Source organism: Tasmannia lanceolata, unplaced genomic scaffold, assembly GCF_043159265.1.
Source record: "Tasmannia lanceolata isolate RefF3 unplaced genomic scaffold, GAP_Taslan_0.1 ptg000006l, whole genome shotgun sequence".
Classification (NCBI taxonomy): Eukaryota; Viridiplantae; Streptophyta; class Magnoliopsida; order Canellales; family Winteraceae; genus Tasmannia; species Tasmannia lanceolata.
Window position 1 is genome coordinate 26,500,832 of NW_027518683.1, and position 21,671 is coordinate 26,522,502.

The window sequence follows — 21,671 nt, forward strand, 5'->3', positions numbered from 1 at the left end:
TCTTCCTACCATCCCCATCTCCGGCCAGCCGCCCACCATCTCCGACCATCTCAGCCATCATCTCTGCCCAAACCCATTTCGTTTTTTTTCCCTTTTTTCTTCTCTTCTTCTCATTACTACCACCACCATTTCCCCCCATTTCATTTCTTCATTCAACAAAGAGGAGAGGAGAAAACAGAGAGCTGTGAAAAAAAAAAGAAAAAAAAAGAGGGGGACTTCCGGTCATCTACCATGGCAAGTCCCACCGGAATCCTCCTCCACCATTTTCTCCATTCCCACATCAGCCGTAATCCCCATTCCAGCAATCCTCTTCTCTCCTCTCCATCACCATTTCCTCCTGAAACCCTAGAATCCGACCTCCGGCCCCATCTCCGGCCAGCCCATCTCCATCTCCTCCGGCAGATTTTGCCGGAATCCGGCACCCATTCCGGCCAAGCCACCCTCACCGCAACCACCTCCACTTTCTTCTTCTTCTACCACACCACCAAAACCCATTGAAACCCACTAGCCACCGAACCCAACTCCGGCCGGCCACCATAAACCCATTTCGGCTTCATCTCCTTATCACCTCCATCTCTGATCCCCATCCACCACCAAACTCATTTCACCCATACCCCACCTCCTCTGCAAATCACACCCATCTTGCACTGCCATCTCAGCCACCGTACCCCATTAAACCCCTTTTTCCACCGTATTTTCTCCATTTTTTCTTCACTCTCCGGCCGTTCCGGCATAGCTCCGACCAAGAACTCCATTAAATCCGGCCGGATTTATACAACCATCTCCACCATCATCATCGGTTCTACCACCATTCTCCTCAGCCATCTTCTCCATCCTTTGCCATCCCCCCAAAACCCACTTCGATTTTTATCTTCAAACCCTCTTCACTTCTCTCAGCCGTCCCCTTGAAACCCATCTTCATCTCCTCTTAAAACCCCATTTTCTGCAAACCCATTTCTAGCTTTCACCTCTACAGCCATTGATTCCGGCGATCCGGCCGAAATCCGGTCACCAACACCTTTGCAACCCACCTCTGCTCTCTCACTCCCATCTCTATCTCAATCAAAGATCAATTTCCCTGTTCAGGAATAAGTAGAGAGGACCAAGGATTTGGTCATCATATTCCGAAAATTTTTGTGTGGCTTCGATCCACATTGCTTCTATTGTGCTTGAGCCAAATCTGAGCGGAGGAGGAAGAGAGATAGGGGTCGGCGGCTCATCTTCGTCGGCTGCCAACCTGATTTTCGCTTCACAAATTTTGCCTTCGACAATGTGGGAATTGGTTCTCTGTCAAAGAGCTCCGGCAAAGGTGATCCGAGGCCGTCCCAACCCGGTAACCTTTTCCTTGTCTTTTAATTTCCTTGGTAAAATGCTTTGATTTCTGGTTAAATGGCAAACTCAGCCTGTTTTTCTCTATTCGAAATGATTTCCTATCTAGACATTTATAGAGACTGTGATATTCTTTAAGGGAAATGCTAATAGTATTGATGTCATTGGCCTATTTCATAGACAGGCAGCAAAATGCTAATGCCCTCTTTGCATTCTTGATTTCTTATACTGCTTGAGTTCAATAGTCTTAGAAGATATGCTATGCATCTTATGACCAATTGTATTGCCTGTGGGCTTTGGAAGCAAAATACATGAGCTATTAATTCAAGGTATTATTGCAAGGGATGATTTGTTGGCCTCCATTTGCTTATAACAAGGTTTTTAATTGTATTGTGGTTGGAATCGGAAGGTGCCCTGTTTGGATTTGCCAATTCAGAAATTCACTGTTTGGGCTCATTTGGGTTAGTGGAATTCAGGAGGATTTCACTTTAGCGAAGGGTATTATAATGTATGCGTGCCAAGTGTTGTTGAGACGTGCGTGAAGGCCCTATGCGTATGTCAAGTGTTTTGATTGAATGTGCATTTATAGCTCTGATGCATGTGTCAGGAAGTTCTTCATGTTGAAATGGAATTGCACTTCTCTTGTTTGATGGAAATGCTATATTGATTTACAGCATGTAGCGTATGACTTTGCTTAAACTCTGCACCCATTAGATCTGAGTTATCTTCCCTCGGACAATCCATTAGTTATTCCATAGCTGGCTATTCATTCTGCTATTTCAAACCCATTCACTAATTTGCCTTTGGACTTACATGAAAGCAACCCTATTAATTTCATTTGATTCAGGGTCTGAAATTTACGCTATTCTTCAATTTTGTTTAGAGATTGGCATTCATAATGTTTCTTTTTTTAGTTTGGTTAGTACTAATTGGGAATTTTGGAACAAGAGGTCGACCTTTACAGTTTTCGGAGTCATATTTGAGTGCTTGGTATCCCTATTTCTTCACTTGAGAATAATCCTCTTGTTTGATATCTCGGGTTAGCTGTTTTTAGGCTAACTTCACCCATGATTAGGTACGCCTCCAATTCCTTAAATTTTCTCCATGAGTTTTAGTTTCTTAAATATCGATTCGATAATAAGACTATGGATCCAACCCTTGGTATAAGAATATCCGCATTTGAACGACCTCTTCTAGGGTAAAAATCCCCCCTTCGGGTTTCGGCTATGACGGAATGTATCTCGAGCCAACCCCTTCCCTTCCTGCTTTAGAGTCTTCGCAGGTTAAGGGATTTCTTCCTCTTTAGAATCTGTCATAGAGAGTTTAGGAGTCTGTCCTACCATCCCAGGATTTAGGAGTCTGTCCTACCCTTGTAGAGTTTAGGATTCTGTCCTATCCCTTCATAAAGTTTAGGATTCCGTCCTTCCATCTTTCAAAGTCAGTCCTTTAGCATAGGACTCTGTCCTTACCTAGAGAGTCAATCTTTCAGGAGTCTGTCCTATTATCATAGGGGTTAGGCTTCTGTTCATCCTCTCATCAAGTCATGTGATTTCTATCCGCTCTTGCAGGGTATAAGATGCTGTCCAACCCTTGCAGAGTCGTGATTCTGTCCAATCCCCCCGCAAAGCATAGGATGCCGTCCAACCTTTGCGAGATATCAGGAGTCTGTCCTACCCTTATGATGATAGGATTCTGTCCTCTTGTGTCAAAAATAATAAAAAAACACTTCAAAACATCAAAAATCTCAAAAATCTTGAGTCTTTAAGAGTGTAGTTAGGAAACCCCAATCCGAACTACGGATGACTTGATCCCTAGCTAAGGGGTTCGTAAGCAGCTCAGGCGTGCAACTGGCATCCTGAGTTCAGTCACAACTTTCACAACTTCAAAACCTTCCATAAGCTTCAAAACCTTTCAAATCTTCCCATAGAGTTAGGAGTCTGTCCTAGGCGTTTGGGGTGTGAAATCCCACTAGGCAACCCAAGAGGGGGGTGAATTGGGTGTCTTTAAAAAAATTTATCCTCTTTAAAAACTTTTGTAAGATTAGTTTCAAAATCTTAAATGAATATCTTATCTTAGACCTTTTCTCAAACACTTGTTAGATGGCTTTTGAAAACCCTAGTTAATTATTCCCTTTTTAATCTTTCTATGAAAATACTTGGTGGTTGATTAAAGATTGTAAATCCGACAACAAGGTAAAGGAATTAGATGAATAGTTTCTTTTAGGCCTTTTATCAAACACTTGGTGGAAGGCTCATGCAAACTTAATTAACAAGATTAAATGGGCTAATTAGCAAGGTACTAGATAAGCAAGTTAATTACCATTGCTAACTACTCACTCAATTCTAAGTATATAAATGCAAGCACAAATAAGAGTGAGGGTGAGAGAGATAAATACCACACAAGAGACGGAAAGATTTATAGTGGTTCGGTCTTAACCTCAAGACCTACTTCACTCTTCTCAAGTTTTGTCTCCTTGAGGAATCCACTATCTTCCAAGGAACTTAAATACGGTGTTCCTTTCGCCTTGTACAATCCGAGCGTCCAAGCTCCAAGGGTCTTAAATACGGCGCCCTTTGTTGCCAAGTTTACAATGAAGAAGAAGATTGAAGCACACTCTTTAGCCTCTTGAAGGCTTGATACAATGTAAAGCTGACAAGAGTCTCTCAAAGATAATTACAAAGATAAGCCTAGGTCTAATCCCTTTATATATTCCCAAATTGAGGCACAGGGGTGTTTTCCACTCTCTAATATGTTTACAACAAGTTTAGGAATGAGAGAGATTGGTTCACATGCTTAGGGAACCCATATATATAGAGAAAACCCAAAACTAGCCGTTACAAGGGCATTTCTGTAATTTTGGGTAACTTCCCAATGGATCTATTTCAGGGTATTTTTGACATTTTCCAGATTTTAGACTCGGTTTTGTAAAATTCATATCTCACTCGTTTCTCGTCGGATTTCGACGTTCATATACTCGATTTGAACGAAAATGATGAGCTCTTTCTGTTAAAAATATTTTCAAAAATATTTAAAAATGTTTATGATCAGTTATGATAGGATTTATGACCTGATCTCAAAATTCAAGTGCTAAGTGTGCCGATTTGAATCTTTTACAATTCTAAGCTATCTATGGCACTAGGGCTTTGGTCCACGGGTCTTTTCCTTATATTCTAATATTGTTTGGGACCTTATTAGTGAATTAATTATGCCTCAACAAGGGATACCTAAGTAGGATTAAATTATACAATCTAACACAAGACTCATTACTCACATCTTCAACTTTAAAGCTCATCTTCAAGTCTTGGTCTCTTGCATGGATCACTCCTTCAAGTTGGTTCAAGCTCCTTGACAAGTTGTTGATCTCCAAACTTTGGCCTTCATCGATCTTTCTTTGTTTGTTTAATGCTTTGAGATGACTAATGTTGAGCTTCTCCTTGGTTGATCCTCCAAGGTATGATTGATCATTTGTATGCTCTAGCTCATTTGACACGTGTTTGGTTCATCTTCAAGCATGGTCAATCAATGGTGTGTGCTAGCATGGATTAACCTGTGAATTTCCTGTTGTGGTACCCGATCCCGCGAGAGGGGTGGGGCGCGCGCCGCCGCGCTCTCTCTCTTGGTCTCTCGTTCCCACGCGATTGGCGTGTGCATTTTAATATTGATTTGAATTCATCTTTCCTGTGAACTTGGGATCACTAAGGCAATCCGAATTCCACACGAAAGAGACTGACAGAGTCGCCACCTAGATATGGGATCTAGGACCCATAATTAACCAGAAATCTAGACTCGCTACCTGGTTACGAGAATGGAAGGTATGGGGAGTTATCCACCACATGCACCATTCCTGCCCGATAATCGGTCTTCGATTCCAAAAGCTAACTCTTTTAAATTTATTTTAAATGGCTCATTCAACTCTATGTTAAAGTGCGAACTAAGTGACATGCATCCTAACATCTAATTTCAATGTGAATCCTAAATGTGTATCTTGATTTATTAATTTGTCTGGATTCAATCTAAGTGAAAGTTCTCCTAAAATTCTAATTTCATGGAAAGTCCTAAGTGATTTGATTAAGCATTTACAAGAAAATTAATATACAAAACACCACAATTTGTTGTGGTGCCGACTCGCGGGTGGTATGCCATCAGACATCCAAGCTGCCTACGTACCCAAACCTCACTGGGATCAGAGTCGACGTAGTTCGGTGGCGCCTAAGCTAAGCTACTTATGCCTAACTCAACTAGGACACCGACCTAGACGGGATTGACTGTTTCAACAGTTTTAGGAGAAGTTATTTAATTCAAGTTGAGGATTTTATTATCTTAAGATTTCATCTAAGATGCTATATGATTCTCATCTAAATGCAAATGGTCCCTTAGACTAATGCAGGTTTGCCTACATCCTAGTTTACTAGGCTTGTCCTAGGGAAAGATTGGGTGACTAGTGTAACTAGACCTATGGCACGGTTGCTATACATAGCAAGCGTCCGTGATGAGGCCGGACTCCTGACTCTAGGACTCCCTAAAACCTAAGACTCCCTAAAACTTAGGACACGACACGACACGACACCAGTGTTCCTAAATTGGGCTCTAAGGGTTCCTAAAGGAATTTTGAATCCACCGGCTCTTGGGAATCTCGAATTCTTTTGGGTTTGTGGAAACTTTTAGAGTTTTCTTGAAGCTTTTATTATCTGAAGGTATTTAGTGTGTTTGGTAGCTTTTAAAGTTGTTTATTTAGAAGGTTTTAGTTTCATTTGAAATTTTTAGTGGTCTTTTGGTTAATGGCTTTTAACGGATTTTTATCAGTGGATTTTAAATGGGTGAATTTTAGTTTTGTTAATTTTAGGTTGGATGTACTTTAGATTAATGTCTTTCGATTTTGGTTTGGAAAATGACGTTAACACAACCAAGTTTTGACAATTGCACAAATTCGACAAACCATTGACCATTAAAAGATCTGACAAATGCAGCCCACTAAAACTGTCGTAACTCTTTAACCGCTTGGCCAAATTCAACGTACAAACATGCGTTGGAAAGATCTTTTATAGGGCTACAACTTTGTAGTTCTCCATTGTTTGTAAATCTGTGATTTAGAGGTTCGAATTTGTGTTGCAAACAAAAGGACAGCAACATTAAACTGGAAATGCCTAAAGGTGTGCCGCAACCATTTTGGACTTAACTTTTTAACCGCTCGCTGTCTGATCTAGCACGAATACTCGTTGGAAACGGCACGAAAATATCTACGACTTTGTAGTTAACCATTTCCCACGATTCTGTTGTTTAGAGGTCGAAAAATCTGTTTAAAGTCTAACAGCTAGCACTATGACGGGAATGATATTGGCACCCCCATGTTTTCTTTTGATAGTTCTTATTTTTTTAGTGATTAAAAGACGGTGAATATGAAAAATGGCTTGAATGGGCCTGAGATTAGATTCGAATGGGATGTTTGAAAAAGGGGTTGTTTTTATCTACTTGGCAAGGTGGGGTATGGATATTGGGTTCTTGAGATTGAGTGGGGGCTGTTGTTATCAAATTGGAGTGGGGGCTGTTGTTATCAATTGAAAGATGGAGGTTTTGTAAGCCAAATTAAATGGGTTTTGATAATTCATGTAAAATTCAAGTTTTCTTTCTTGTAAATGTTCAAAATTTTTAATGAATTGTTTTCCCAAAAGAAATCTAAATTCCCTAACAAGCCAATGATTTCAACATCCCATTGCAAATAGGTTCTAATGACCCTAACACATTAATCATATTTAGCATAAGTGAGAACATGACCAAGGCCAAACTAGTACAAAATTAAACATGACATCAACCAAAATATACGCAAAACAACACTCAATCCTACAAATATAGAAAAGAAAATAAAATTCCAAAAGACATACCTTTTTGTAGACGATATTCCATGCAAACTTATGGAGAAGAGGGATTTGGTCTAGAGAGAGGGCTTGAATTTTCTAAGAGAGGGGTTCTCTCCTCTTTTCTTTTTTTTCCTTCTTTTCTTTGGTGAGATGAGAGGGTATTTATAGGAGAATGGGATAGGAGGTTAGGTGAGGTTAGGTGAGGTTAGGTAAGGTTAGGTGAGGTTAGGTGATGTTAGGTGAGGTTAGGTGAGGTTAGGTGAGGTTTGGATGGTTATGATGGGAGGAGAGGTTAGGTGAGGTTAGGTGAGGTTTGAATGGTTAGGATGAGAGGAGAGGTTAGGTGGTTTTGGATGGTTAGACCCAGGTCATGATCTGCCATTGATCTAACGATTTACGGAAATCGGGTCTCGGAATGGAATCAGGGTCCGGGCTATGAAGTGACCCTAGCTTATTTTGTCCCGATTGATGATCCGTAAAGTCAGATCAAGATATTAATGACCTAAAACATATAAATCAATGATAGAGGGGGTTCTCACATGGATTTAACACACTAATTTATTTGTTGATTAAAACAAAACAAAATGGGGTGTCTACAGATGCCCCTCTTTGGTAGAGATGACGTAGTCATTGAATACCAAAGTTAAAAATGACAGAACCATTTTGCGTAGTTTTAATCGACAAAGGACTCTCTAGACACAACGCACCTTAACATAATGCAAAACCTTAGATGAAACCCTAGAACTTGAATAATAATAAAAACTCGATGCGGCGCCGTTCACAAACGGGCAATTAGAGAATGAGATATCATTTTCGAATGGATTCTGAAGGGAAAGGACAAAGATCGCTCTCAAACAGTTTTTAGAAGGAGATGAGACGCCGCTCACAAGCGGGTTCAACGAGGATAAGAAGCATTCCCAAATGGACTTGGATAATGAGGCACCGTTCACAAACGGCCTCAAGGAGGATAGAAAACCATTCACAAATGGACTCGAGAAAAGAGGCACCGTTCACAAACGGGCTCAAGGAGAAGACAAGACCATTCACAAATGGACTCGAGAAATGAGGCACCGTTCACAAACGGGCTCAAGGAGGACGATACCATTCACAAATGGATTCGAGAAAAGAGGCACCGTTCACAAACGGGCTCAAGGAGAAGACAAGACCATTCACAAATGGACTCGAGAAATGAGGCACCGTTCACAAACGGGCTCAAGGAGGACGATACCATTCACAAATGGATTCGAGAAAAGAGGCACCATTCACAAACGGGCTCAAGGATAAGACAAGACCATTCACAAATGGACTCGAGAAATGAGGCACCATTCACAAACAGGCTCAAGGAGAAGACGAGACCATTCACAAATGGATTCGAGAAATGAGGCACCGTTCACAAACGGGCTCAAGGAGAAGACAAGACCATTCACAAATGGACTCGAGAAATGAGGCACCGTTCACAAACGGGCTCAAAGAGGACACGAGACCATTCACAAATGGACTCAGAAAATGAGGCACCGTTCACAAACGGGCTCAAGGAGAAGATGAGACCATTCACAAATGGACTCAGAGAATGAGACACCTGTTCACAAACGGGTTCGAAGAGAAGACGAGACCATTCACAAATGGACTCGAGAAATGAGGCACCGTTCACAAACGGGCTCGAAGAATTTAGGGATTTTTTTATGAACTTGAATTTGACGTAGGAATGGATTTTTATTTTTATTTTTTAATTAAGGATTTGGATTTGATAAATTTTTTTATTTTTGGAAAATGAGGTACCGTCCGCAAACGGGCTCAAGGAGAAGATGAGACCATTCACAAATGGCCTCGAGAAAAGAGGCACCGTTCACAAACGGGCTCAAAGAGGACATGAGACCATTCACAAATGGACTCAGAGAATGAGAAACATGTTCACAAACGGGTTCAAGGAGAAGACGAGACCATCCCCAAATGGCCTCGAGAAAAGAGGCACCGTTCACAAACGGGCTCAAAGAGGGCATGAGATTTTTCATGAACTTGAATTTGACGTAAGATTGGGTTTGTTTGAATCGGGGATTGGTTTTGATGAATTTTTTATTTTTGGGAAATGAGGTACCGTCCGCAAACGGGCTCAAGGAGAAGACGAGACCATTCACAAACGGCCTCGAGAAATGAGGCACCTTTCACAGAAGGGCTCAAAGAGGACATGAGATTTTTCATGAACTTGAATTTGACGTAAGATTGGATTTGTTTGAATCGGGGATTGGATTTGATGAATTTTGGATTTTTTTTTTTTTTTTTTTTTTTTTGAACTCAATGAAATCGGGGACATTATAGATCGTGCCCAGTAAAGATATTGGAAACCAAGACTTTGACGAATGATGAGACGACCAACCTTATGAACGAAGAACCATTAGTAACAAGAATGGATTAGGAACACTTTTATGAAACTTCAACAAGATTTTTCTCAATGAGACTGTTGGTCTTGTCTTCTGGGGATTTTGATAACTGAAACCTTGAACAAGATACTTGAAATTGGTAATTTAGAATAACGGCTCTCTAACATGGAAAAGCGGGATCTGTTTTTTACAGGTGCTTAGATGAACATTTCTTGACCAGGATAGTATTTAACTAACCGGAAGGAAATTCTGAATTTTAATGGTTCATCTTTCTGAGAAATTGGCTCAACCACCATTGCATCTGGGGCTCTTCCAAGCTTAAGGTGCCTTCCTGGGGTATGATCTTTTTACGGAAGCTGGGCTTTCTGATGTTTCTACTTCTGAACTCTTCTGAGTTGATCTTCTTTGAAATGTAGCTGTTTGACTAGATTCTCGAACCCTTTCAGGTATAATTGCAGGGAGCTGCCTAGGCCGGGCCTCCTTCACCAAGACAGTTACATCATTTGGACATAGGAACGACGATTGACTCTTTCTAAAGAGAAAACTTAGATGAAAGGCACTACTCAAAGGATTGAGCAGCCCTGAAGGAGTGAACTTAGAATAACAAAGATTGACTGACTATACTGACAAACACAGTGATGCTTCTGACTTAGTTAATATTTTGTTTGGTAAGTCTATCCTTTCGAGGAATAGTTTTTCAATTGGTAAACACTGGACTTTTTCCTTAAAACAGTAATGCCTCAAGGATTTAATTACGCCCCCTAAGATTGCTTAGCTTCAATGCCCCCAGTTTTGAGGATATCACTTGAATTTGCTTGAACTTCAGTTGATCTTCAGTCTTGATACCAGCTGTAGCCTTCTTATAATGATTCTCTTACCGTGACCAAGTCACCTCTTCGGGGTTTTTAACTTGGCGGACCGCGCTAGCCTTAACTTTTGCCTGAACCACCTTTCTAGGTTTTTGATCCAGCAGGCTATCCCCTTAGCTTTTGCCTAAGCCGCCCTTTCGGGTTTTCAACTTAGCAGGGGAATGATCTTAAATTTTGCCTAGACCGCCCTTTCAGGTTTTCAGTCTAGCAGATCTTCAAACTCCGTTATTTTTCTTATTCATCATCATTTCATTTTTTTATTGTATCTCAGGACCTAGCTCATTAGTTCTGAACACCAGAAGGACTTTTATAGGTAGGATAGGGCTTTTCAAAGAATGGCTTAAGGCTCAACAAAGATTTCGACCGAACCTGTGAACAGGTCGCCTACATATCCCAAGGTAGGAATCAGGTCGTGTGTAGTTCAGGGCGAATGCCCCTAGTTTGAAGATAAATTGTTTGAAGGTTAATTGATTTTTTTTCCTTTTTTCTTTTCTTTCTGGAACAATTAACTTCTCTTCTTTTGGAACTTGTCCCTCTTTTTTTTTTTTGAAAGGATTGAATTTCTTTTCCTTTTTGAATCGACCGAACTCGGTTCAACCGAGTTGCCTACGTACCCCAGTATAGGGATCAGGTCTCGCGTAGTTCGGGGAAATGCCCCTGCTTTGATGGGTTTTCAAGAAAATTTTATTCAGGCTCGAAGGGTTTGCAAACCGGTATTCTTTTGACATTGGGTTCTGATTTTGGGATTTAATCGGCCAAATGAGGCCTTTCGATGTTCAGATTGGGAATCGATCTGGGTTACTAGAGTCCGTCTGGTAGTGATTATTTTTTTCTTTTTTTCTTTTTCTTTTTTTGTTGTTTTTTTTTTCACGGAGTTTGACGGCATTTCCAGGTAAGAGATAATGGATCTTCTTTTTCCAAGATTCTAAAGCGTGCTTTAGACTTTCATAGAGCGAAACTTGTTCTTTGACATCCTCCATCTATGGATTCGTACTCTTGATATCTGATGATCACTTTTCAATGCTTGCTCTTGAACTTCTTATCTTGAATTTGTTGGCTTTATGTTATGAATTTGAGAACCAAGGTCATTGATTGAAAATATGAAAGTTGTTTCCACTCTATGCCCCTTGTATAGCATATATCTTCTCACTTTCTTCATTTTCTTTGAGCTTTCCATCCATGTCTTGCCCCTGGTATTGGTTGTAGCTTTTCTAGACAATCTTCTTATTCTTGAAATAATTCTTCACACTCTTCAGAGGGTAATGTATTTTCAATCGGTATTCACTGAATCAAAGTTTCAGTGCCAATGTTTATCATTTCAATTTCATCTTTGAAAGGTTGGGATTGGCGCTCCTCCTCTTGTTCAAGTAATTGCTGACTCAAGTGGAGTTTCGTCAATTTTGTTCTCATTTGAGGAGGGAGTCTTACTTTAAGATCAGAAGCATACTTAAGAAACAGACACAAGTGAATTACATTAAGGATTTGGAACTGAAATTTTTATTTAAAGAAAAGCTATTACATTTGACGACCTATCCTGAACATGCTCAGGATTCACAACTCTAAAGAGAAACAGAAGATAACTTGCCTGGACTAGGCATTGACCTTGAACTGTAAGACCGGACTCAACAATTATACTGACCATGATGACTGACTCAACATAAAATAGTAAGTGACTAAAACTTTAACTGCTGCAACCGTTTGGCGTTGAAGGCTCGGCGAAGGCTGGCTCGTATCGGGATAGTAGCTACTAGAACATCTCCACTGTCTGCATCTTCCTCTTCTTCAAAAGGTTCCGACCCAGACGTTTCAAAGGTAGGTTCTAAGGCACAGATAAGAGTGAGAGGATCAAATTTTGGGTCCCCTATGGTTATAGCATTAACAGCATCAGCAGGGTTTGCATGACCAGGTAATGAGTTATCGGGTTTTGGCTCGAACACAAGATCTTTGTTGTCGAGCAACCTCTGGATCCTGAATTTTAGGGCGATGCAATTATCAGTGAGATGGCCGGAATTTCTATGGTATTCGCAGTGTTGATCTGTTCGCCAATTTGCTGGTAAAGGATTGGGAAGAGCCCTAATGTCGGGCAGGATTATGCGACCTGAGGCTAGACACTCCTTGAGTATCTCAGATGGTGGAAGAGGGAGAGGGGTAAATTTTGTTTGGGCCTGTGGTCGAGGTGCGACAGCAGGTTGGGTATAGTCCATCACCATGGGGTTCTGAGATTTGGAAGGCTGAGGATTGGAGCGGGAAAGGTTATTAATTTCAGCTGATGGAGACTTCCTGAATTCTCTGGTATTCGGGTTACTTCGGTTGAATACACCTTGAGCCATAGCCTCCTCTATTTGGGTGCCTGCCACGATAAAGTGTTTGAAGTCCGGATAATACTGCAACGACATGTGATATTGGAGTTGGGGGGAAATATTTTTCATGATTATCTGGACCTGCTCTTCCTCAGACGGGCGCTCCATCATCTGAGCTGCTACTCTCCTCCATCTTTTCACAAAAATCAGAAAGGATTCCCTCGAGTCTTGCTTTGTTCTCTCTAAATCCTTTCTGGTGATTTCTGTCCCATCATCATATTTGAACTGCCTGATGAATTGCTCGCCGATATCCTTCCATGTCCTGTAACGAGTCTTGTCCAAGACCATGAACCATCTCCTAGCAACCTTGGTTAAGGAAACTGGGAATAATTGAGCCATTTGCTCAGGAGATAAGCCTTGAGGCTGACACATAATGGTGAACATTTGCAAATGTGTGATTGGACAACCCACACCATCATATTTGTCGAAATCGGGCATTTGAAAATTGGCAGGAAGGCGGATTTCGGGAAATAGAGTAAGATCACTGGGATTGAAACCACCCTGGTCTTGAAACTGAATGTCTTGAACTTTCCTGGTAAGAGTCTCTAATTTCTCCATAACAGACTTATCAACCATGGACTGAGAAGGCCTACTGCGATTCTCGCTATATTGCTCTTTTTCCAAATCTTCTTCGGTTTTATCATGGGTATTGATGAACACTGGATGGGCAGGTGCTGTTGAAGTAGCCGCTTGGTGCATAGGCCCTTTATCCTTGGACAACGATGGTCCCAACTTTTCAGAAAGCTGAGCCTTGATAACTTGGTTTTCTTCTTTGAGTTCTTGAAGCTGCTGGAGAATCAAGGTAAGAGTATCGGTAATTGCAGTAGGTGGAAGGCCATCTTGGTTATCTGCCATTGGTGAGGATGAGAAAGAAGGAGACGCTGGGGTTCTCAGAGAGGATGGTAGAGAGACAGAATTCCTCTCCAATCGTGAAGAGACCCGAACCCAAGGAGCAGTGGGGTTAGCTATTGTGTCAACTTCCTGTGATGGAAATAATGAACACGAGGTATATGAGCTTGACATTCATGGAGTGTTCATTCTCAATGACTAAAACAAAGATTACTCATTTAAGCAAGTAATTGGGACAATAGAGTGAATCCCAAAAGACCAAGATATGACAATGATAATAAAATCGTATAAGGAAATGCCCCTAGTTCATGGATCATGAGAGTGAACTCTGAAGGACTTAGCAAAATATTCTCGAAGAAGGTTGTCCTTAGAGTAAGAAAGACTAAGAGTACAAGCAAGATTGGATCATCTGGACCAGGCATGATCAGATCATGAGATTGCATAATCGAAAGATTGTGAGATTGTGCTCCTGCCAGTTAGGGGATGGCATGAAGATACGATCGAATCGTATGGCAGAAGAATGAAAGACGCACGATCAAGAGATTAGATGAGATAGCATAAGATTGCTTTCAACGGATAGATCATGAATGACTAATCCTATGAGATCTTTGGAAATGATGGGATTTATATCCTAACCCCAAAGGGAAAGTTTTTTAATCTTCACACATTTTATCAGTGTTACCTGAAGGTATCAACCCTAATCCTAATCTAGCGGAGTGGAGAGAGGATCTCAACTCATGACTTTGTTCGTGTATCTAAGGACCGATCGTAGCCATTGGAAGATGGACTACGGCCTAATCTAGACACAAATAGGTAGGATATCCTAAACTAGGCTCACACACGTGATGCACATGTGTTCGTATACTACATGCATGTGTGGGTTAATCTAGGGGTAAGGCCAAGAGTTCCCTTAGCGCGAATCCCTGTTCGATATACTGTACCAGTGTCCGGCGTATCAGTACGTGAACAAGAGATCCGTTTACGTACCATAAAGGTACTAGGCTAAGGGTGGAATGCTTCTCTAGCACAGAGGCACCAGGTGATGAAATCCCAGTCAACCATGCTAGATAACACTCCGGGTTCCTAAAATAGGACGTGTGTGCACGTGAGATGCAAGGGTTTAGATGCAAGTGATGTAAGTGTGTGCAATATGTTTGCGCAATCTATGATGCCTTCAGGTTTTGTTAGATTAAGTTCAAGTAAAAGGTGATGAGAAAATAAAACAAGACAAACTAATCTAACAAGTATAGAGTTTTTATGAGCCAGTTAAATTAAATTCAAATGAATTATCTTTTGAAATTTTAATGAAGTTAGGTGATCCCCAGCAGAGTCGCCAAACTGTGGTACCCGATCCCGCGAGAGGGGTGGGGCGCGCGCCGCCGCGCTCTCTCTCTTGGTCTCTCGTTCCCACGCGATTGGCGTGTGCATTTTAATATTGATTTGAATTCATCTTTCCTGTGAACTTGGGATCACTAAGGCAATCCGAATTCCACACGAAAGAGACTGACAGAGTCGCCACCTAGATATGGGATCTAGGACCCATAATTAACCAGAAATCTAGACTCGCTACCTGGTTACGAGAATGGAAGGTATGGGGAGTTATCCACCACATGCACCATTCCTGCCCGATAATCGGTCTTCGATTCCAAAAGCTAACTCTTTTAAATTTATTTTAAATGGCTCATTCAACTCTATGTTAAAGTGCGAACTAAGTGACATGCATCCTAACATCTAATTTCAATGTGAATCCTAAATGTGTATCTTGATTTATTAATTTGTCTGGATTCAATCTAAGTGAAAGTTCTCCTAAAATTCTAATTTCATGGAAAGTCCTAAGTGATTTGATTAAGCATTTACAAGAAAATTAATATACAAAACACCACAATTTGTTGTGGTGCCGACTCGCGGGTGGTATGCCATCAGACATCCAAGCTGCCTACGTACCCAAACCTCACTGGGATCAGAGTCGACGTAGTTCGGTGGCGCCTAAGCTAAGCTACTTATGCCTAACTCAACTAGGACACCGACCTAGACGGGATTGACTGTTTCAACAGTTTTAGGAGAAGTTATTTAATTCAAGTTGAGGATTTTATTATCTTAAGATTTCATCTAAGATGCTATATGATTCTCATCTAAATGCAAATGGTCCCTTAGACTAATGCAGGTTTGCCTACATCCTAGTTTACTAGGCTTGTCCTAGGGAAAGATTGGGTGACTAGTGTAACTAGACCTATGGCACGGTTGCTATACATAGCAAGCGTCCGTGATGAGGCCGGACTCCTGACTCTAGGACTCCCTAAAACCTAAGACTCCCTAAAACTTAGGACACGACACGACACGACACCAGTGTTCCTAAATTGGGCTCTAAGGGTTCCTAAAGGAATTTTGAATCCACCGGCTCTTGGGAATCTCGAATTCTTTTGGGTTTGTGGAAACTTTTAGAGTTTTCTTGAAGCTTTTATTATCTGAAGGTATTTAGTGTGTTTGGTAGCTTTTAAAGTTGTTTATTTAGAAGGTTTTAGTTTCATTTGAAATTTTTAGTGGTCTTTTGGTTAATGGCTTTTAACGGATTTTTATCAGTGGATTTTAAATGGGTGAATTTTAGTTTTGTTAATTTTAGGTTGGATGTACTTTAGATTAATGTCTTTCGATTTTGGTTTGGAAAATGACGTTAACACAACCAAGTTTTGACAATTGCACAAATTCGACAAACCATTGACCATTAAAAGATCTGACAAATGCAGCCCACTAAAACTGTCGTAACTCTTTAACCGCTTGGCCAAATTCAACGTACAAACATGCGTTGGAAAGATCTTTTATAGGGCTACAACTTTGTAGTTCTCCATTGTTTGTAAATCTGTGATTTAGAGGTTCGAATTTGTGTTGCAAACAAAAGGACAGCAACATTAAACTGGAAATGCCTAAAGGTGTGCCGCAACCATTTTGGACTTAACTTTTTAACCGCTCGCTGTCTGATCTAGCACGAATACTCGTTGGAAACGGCACGAAAATATCTACGACTTTGTAGTTAACCATTTCCCACGATTCTGTTGTTTAGAGGTCGAAAAATCTGTTTAAAGTCTAACAGCTAGCACTATGACGGGAATGATATTGGCACCCCCATGTTTTCTTTTGATAGTTCTTATTTTTTTAGTGATTAAAAGACGGTGAATATGAAAAATGGCTTGAATGGGCCTGAGATTAGATTCGAATGGGATGTTTGAAAAAGGGGTTGTTTTTATCTACTTGGCAAGGTGGGGTATGGATATTGGGTTCTTGAGATTGAGTGGGGGCTGTTGTTATCAAATTGGAGTGGGGGCTGTTGTTATCAATTGAAAGATGGAGGTTTTGTAAGCCAAATTAAATGGGTTTTGATAATTCATGTAAAATTCAAGTTTTCTTTCTTGTAAATGTTCAAAATTTTTAATGAATTGTTTTCCCAAAAGAAATCTAAATTCCCTAACAAGCCAATGATTTCAACATCCCATTGCAAATAGGTTCTAATGACCCTAACACATTAATCATATTTAGCATAAGTGAGAACATGACCAAGGCCAAACTAGTACAAAATTAAACATGACATCAACCAAAATATACGCAAAACAACACTCAATCCTACAAATATAGAAAAGAAAATAAAATTCCAAAAGACATACCTTTTTGTAGACGATATTCCATGCAAACTTATGGAGAAGAGGGATTTGGTCTAGAGAGAGGGCTTGAATTTTCTAAGAGAGGGGTTCTCTCCTCTTTTCTTTTTTTTCCTTCTTTTCTTTGGTGAGATGAGAGGGTATTTATAGGAGAATGGGATAGGAGGTTAGGTGAGGTTAGGTGAGGTTAGGTAAGGTTAGGTGAGGTTAGGTGATGTTAGGTGAGGTTAGGTGAGGTTAGGTGAGGTTTGGATGGTTATGATGGGAGGAGAGGTTAGGTGAGGTTAGGTGAGGTTTGAATGGTTAGGATGAGAGGAGAGGTTAGGTGGTTTTGGATGGTTAGACCCAGGTCATGATCTGCCATTGATCTAACGATTTACGGAAATCGGGTCTCGGAATGGAATCAGGGTCCGGGCTATGAAGTGACCCTAGCTTATTTTGTCCCGATTGATGATCCGTAAAGTCAGATCAAGATATTAATGACCTAAAACATATAAATCAATGATAGAGGGGGTTCTCACATGGATTTAACACACTAATTTATTTGTTGATTAAAACAAAACAAAATGGGGTGTCTACACCTGTCCATAGCACAACACTCAAGGCAAACAATTAGTCCAGAAAAGAATAATCAATTTGCGTTTGTTAATAATCAAAATAAGCCTATTGAATGAACCCATGGGGAACCCTTGGGCTAAGAATCTCCCCCTTTTTAGTGATGACAAACCAAATTGATTAGAGAGGTGGGAGGATCCTCTTATGAGGATTAGATAAGAAAGATGAGTGTGACTACTCCCCCTCAACATATGCATAAGATAAATTTAACAAGTTTTAGCAGACATGTATATGGATTATGGACAATCTAATCAATTTCATACTTCTCCCCCTTTTGGCATAAGCAAAAAGGAAGGATACACAATTAAGTACAAAAGTAATGCATCAAAGATTTTTAATCAAACTAGATGCTTCCCTAGCTTCTTATCATGATTTACCAATTAAAATCAAAGTACATATGGCATGATAAGAGCATAACAACAGAAGAGATGAATAAACTAATACAAATCAAGCCTATGTTAGAAAAACAAAGAGACATACCAATTTAGCATAAATTTTAGGATATATCTTGGTATATATATAAATCCAATATAAATCCACCCTATGACCCATAATACAATATTAGATTAGCAAGTTAAGGCTTATATTTTACTTATCATAAAAGAAAAATAGCAAGATTTAGATCTAGCATGATAAGCCCCCGAATTTTTTGAATTCCTATTTGAATCTTATCATGAAGAGATGGATGAAATAATGTTGAACCCATCATGATAAGCAAGAATAGATATTTTCAAGTTAAAAACGTTCTCTGAAATTGACATGCATAGAAATGAGCATTTGATCCTAATATAGCATGACAGACAAACTTATCATGAAGTGAAATGACACATGATAAGCAATCAAATCCATAGGAACTAAGATTGGCAATTTCAGTTCACTCCTATGAATGAATATCTAAAATGATATGCAATTCTTAGCTCAATTAGAGGGGATATGTTTGAATGGACAATGTGAGCATCTCACAATGACCCATATACACATGAAGATAGCAAAGATTAGCTCTCCCCCTAGGTTTATGTCATTGGCCTTAGGTGAAACCTATATGGCAAGGCATGATATGACACAATAGGCCAAATGAATGAAAGTGAGTACATGGCCAACAAAACTTATCTTTGGAATAGATGATAACACATTCGATTATCCACAATAAGTATGAAGCCTAATAGGATATGACCTTAAAATCTAGGCAATGGGCTTACTTTTCTTAAACTCAAAATACATATACAAGCACAAGACAATGCCAAAACAACCCATATGGAGCAACCATGCTCCAAATGAGTGCACTTATCATATGTAATGAAGTATATATATTAAACAACATATGATAAGATGAGAAGGACATATATTACATATATAGTACCCCCTTTGTTAGAGACTCATACAAAGTATGAATCCAAAGGGCTGTCCAATACATAATTACCAAGGGTTTTTGGATATATTTTCCAAAAGATACCAAGTTAGACTCAACCCTTGGGCTACAATGACACTTACTCTCTAAATGTCGGTTTATCATGATCAAAATGATAGCCATAGTTTAGCTCATCATGATAATAAGCATAGCACAAAAGATTTACAATTTTTGGCTCATGCTCCCCCTAAGTGTGATATTATTTTTTACAATTTTAAATTTTCTTCCCTAAGTATATAGGATACTGTGGACCCCGATCCGAAGACGGTGAGGGAACGGGTCCCCAACACCCTCTGGATCATCCACAAAGTGAAGGAGATCTCTACCAAGGAACTCTCGAAACTGTTGCCACCCTCACAGCATAGCATGAGTGGCGATATAAAAAGAAAGAGATACATCCTGATCCGGAGCCAGGGTTCGAAACCCAGATATATCTGAAAATAACTCAGAGTCGCCATCTACGGATGCGCCATGGAACCAAAACAAATGCTCTATTTGCAATGGATAACTAGATATACAAAAGGTCTGTGCCTGATGACGAATGGAGAAGGTCTGAAGAGCGCCCCCAATTCGCCCGAGTGCGAAAACTTGGTTCTTATGCCATTTATTATTAACCTTGAAGAGTTTTGGGCAAAAATCATGTGAAATGGGAACAATCCTCAGGAGTCGTCTATCTAAGCATGCATTTCCTGAGAATAGAAATAATAAGCACACAATAAATGAAAGAGGTGCCACCTAATTATTGCTAGGTTATGAGTGATATACCTAACTAGTGTCTAAGTTCTGATGGAAAAACACATACAAGCTACATCTAAAGGTATAGGATCAGTACAAGAAAGTAAGAGAATATAACAAAACATACAACATAACAAATCCTAAGACTCTAAACGATTTAGCCCGAGTCCTCGGATGGTCTGGTATTCATCCAAAGAAGCCTACGTATCCCCGCCTCCACGAGAATCAAGGCAACGTAGTTCTTCGCACCTATTTTAAGTTATGATGCCTAAGACACCTAGACCTCTATCTTAGACTCGATTAAAAGACCGGACTAGTTATTAAAGCTTCTTGAACGATTATTTAAATTCTAGTGGATTGTGGATTTTAGGACACCCTATATGCCCTAATTAAATGTGCCTTAGCCCTAAGCTAATGCAGGTGGTTCCTACAACCTATGTGTAACTAGGCTGCGTGTCATAAGGAACAATGGGATCACTAGCGTATCCTAGACCTTGTCATCAGTCGGCGATATGAATCGCCAGCTGATCGGACAGAGGCGTAACAAACCCCTAACTTTAACACAAACACAAACAAACCACACAACATATCAAAGACAAAATCATAACTCTAAAACTCTTTATCTAGGACAAACTCCTAACTCTAGAGGAAGATCTTTTTGAAAACAAATTGTTTGAATAATTTTTGAAAGATTTACAAAGTCTATTTACAAAGCTTGACTGGACTTGGGATATAAATCCCAAGCTGCACTACGTACCTCGTAAGAGAGGATCAAGCCAACGTAGTTCGAAATGAGCTTTCCTGATATGCTATAAAACTCAACACTTTAGATTTTTTTAAAGGTTTTTGATGTTTTCAAATGTTTTTGAAGTGCTTTTATATTTTTGACGTTTAAAAACTGTGTTAACACCCTTCAGCTAAAGGGGATCCGATAGAAGAGCCTCTATACCCACCATATCGCAGTAGAGTATTACAGAGGGAAACGGGATCCCTAAAGCCTAAGGGGGAAGAAATCAAAACGGGGGAACTAAAGTCCCAAGGAAAAGAACAATCTCGAAGAGACGAAAACAAAACTAACGAGCCCTAATAAATCTCCAAAGGAGACGATATCTAACCCGCGAGGGAAAATCCTAAACAAACGATAGATGAAAAGCTTCTAACCCTAAGGGTAGACTTCTAAACAAAAGAGACAGACAAAAATTCTATAAGAAGAATTACTAAACAATCAGTCATTGAGGAAGGGTCCTAACTAGTTAAACACTCTAAGAGGAGGAAATCCCTTAACCTGCGAGAACTCTAAGGCAGGAAAGGAAGAGGTCGGCTCAAGGAGCGTTCCATCGTCGCCAAAACCCCAAGAGGAAAATTCTCAAAAATCGATGGAAATGCAAAACACTTGTGAAAAATTTAAGCTCTAATGGAAATCAAGATAACAAGGGTTAGCTCTAGAAATTCCAAATAAACCCGAATATCGATACCAAAACCCACAGAGGTAAAAAGAAAAAAAGAAAATGAGGGGCTCCGAGTAGCCTCATCATAGCCATCCGAAATGAAGGCCCAAAACACATTCAGTTAGGAATACAGGTGAATGTCTCAAGGAAATGACATCCTCACAATAATCAGGTA

General features: G+C 40.0%; 1 protein-coding gene across 1 annotated transcript; it reads right to left on the reverse strand.

The window, feature by feature from the left end:
* Positions 1-893: 893 nt before the first annotated feature.
* On the reverse strand, positions 894-17,408 carry LOC143878879 (uncharacterized). Its single transcript, XM_077381091.1, has 3 exons — positions 17,297-17,408; positions 12,530-13,772; positions 894-1,057 (listed from the first exon to the last, which is right to left on the reverse strand). The coding sequence occupies exons 2-3, from the start codon at positions 13,644-13,646 to the stop codon at positions 894-896; spliced, it is 1,281 nt and encodes a 426-aa protein (XP_077237206.1). The 5' UTR covers positions 13,647-13,772; positions 17,297-17,408.
* Positions 17,409-21,671: the final 4,263 nt, after the last annotated feature.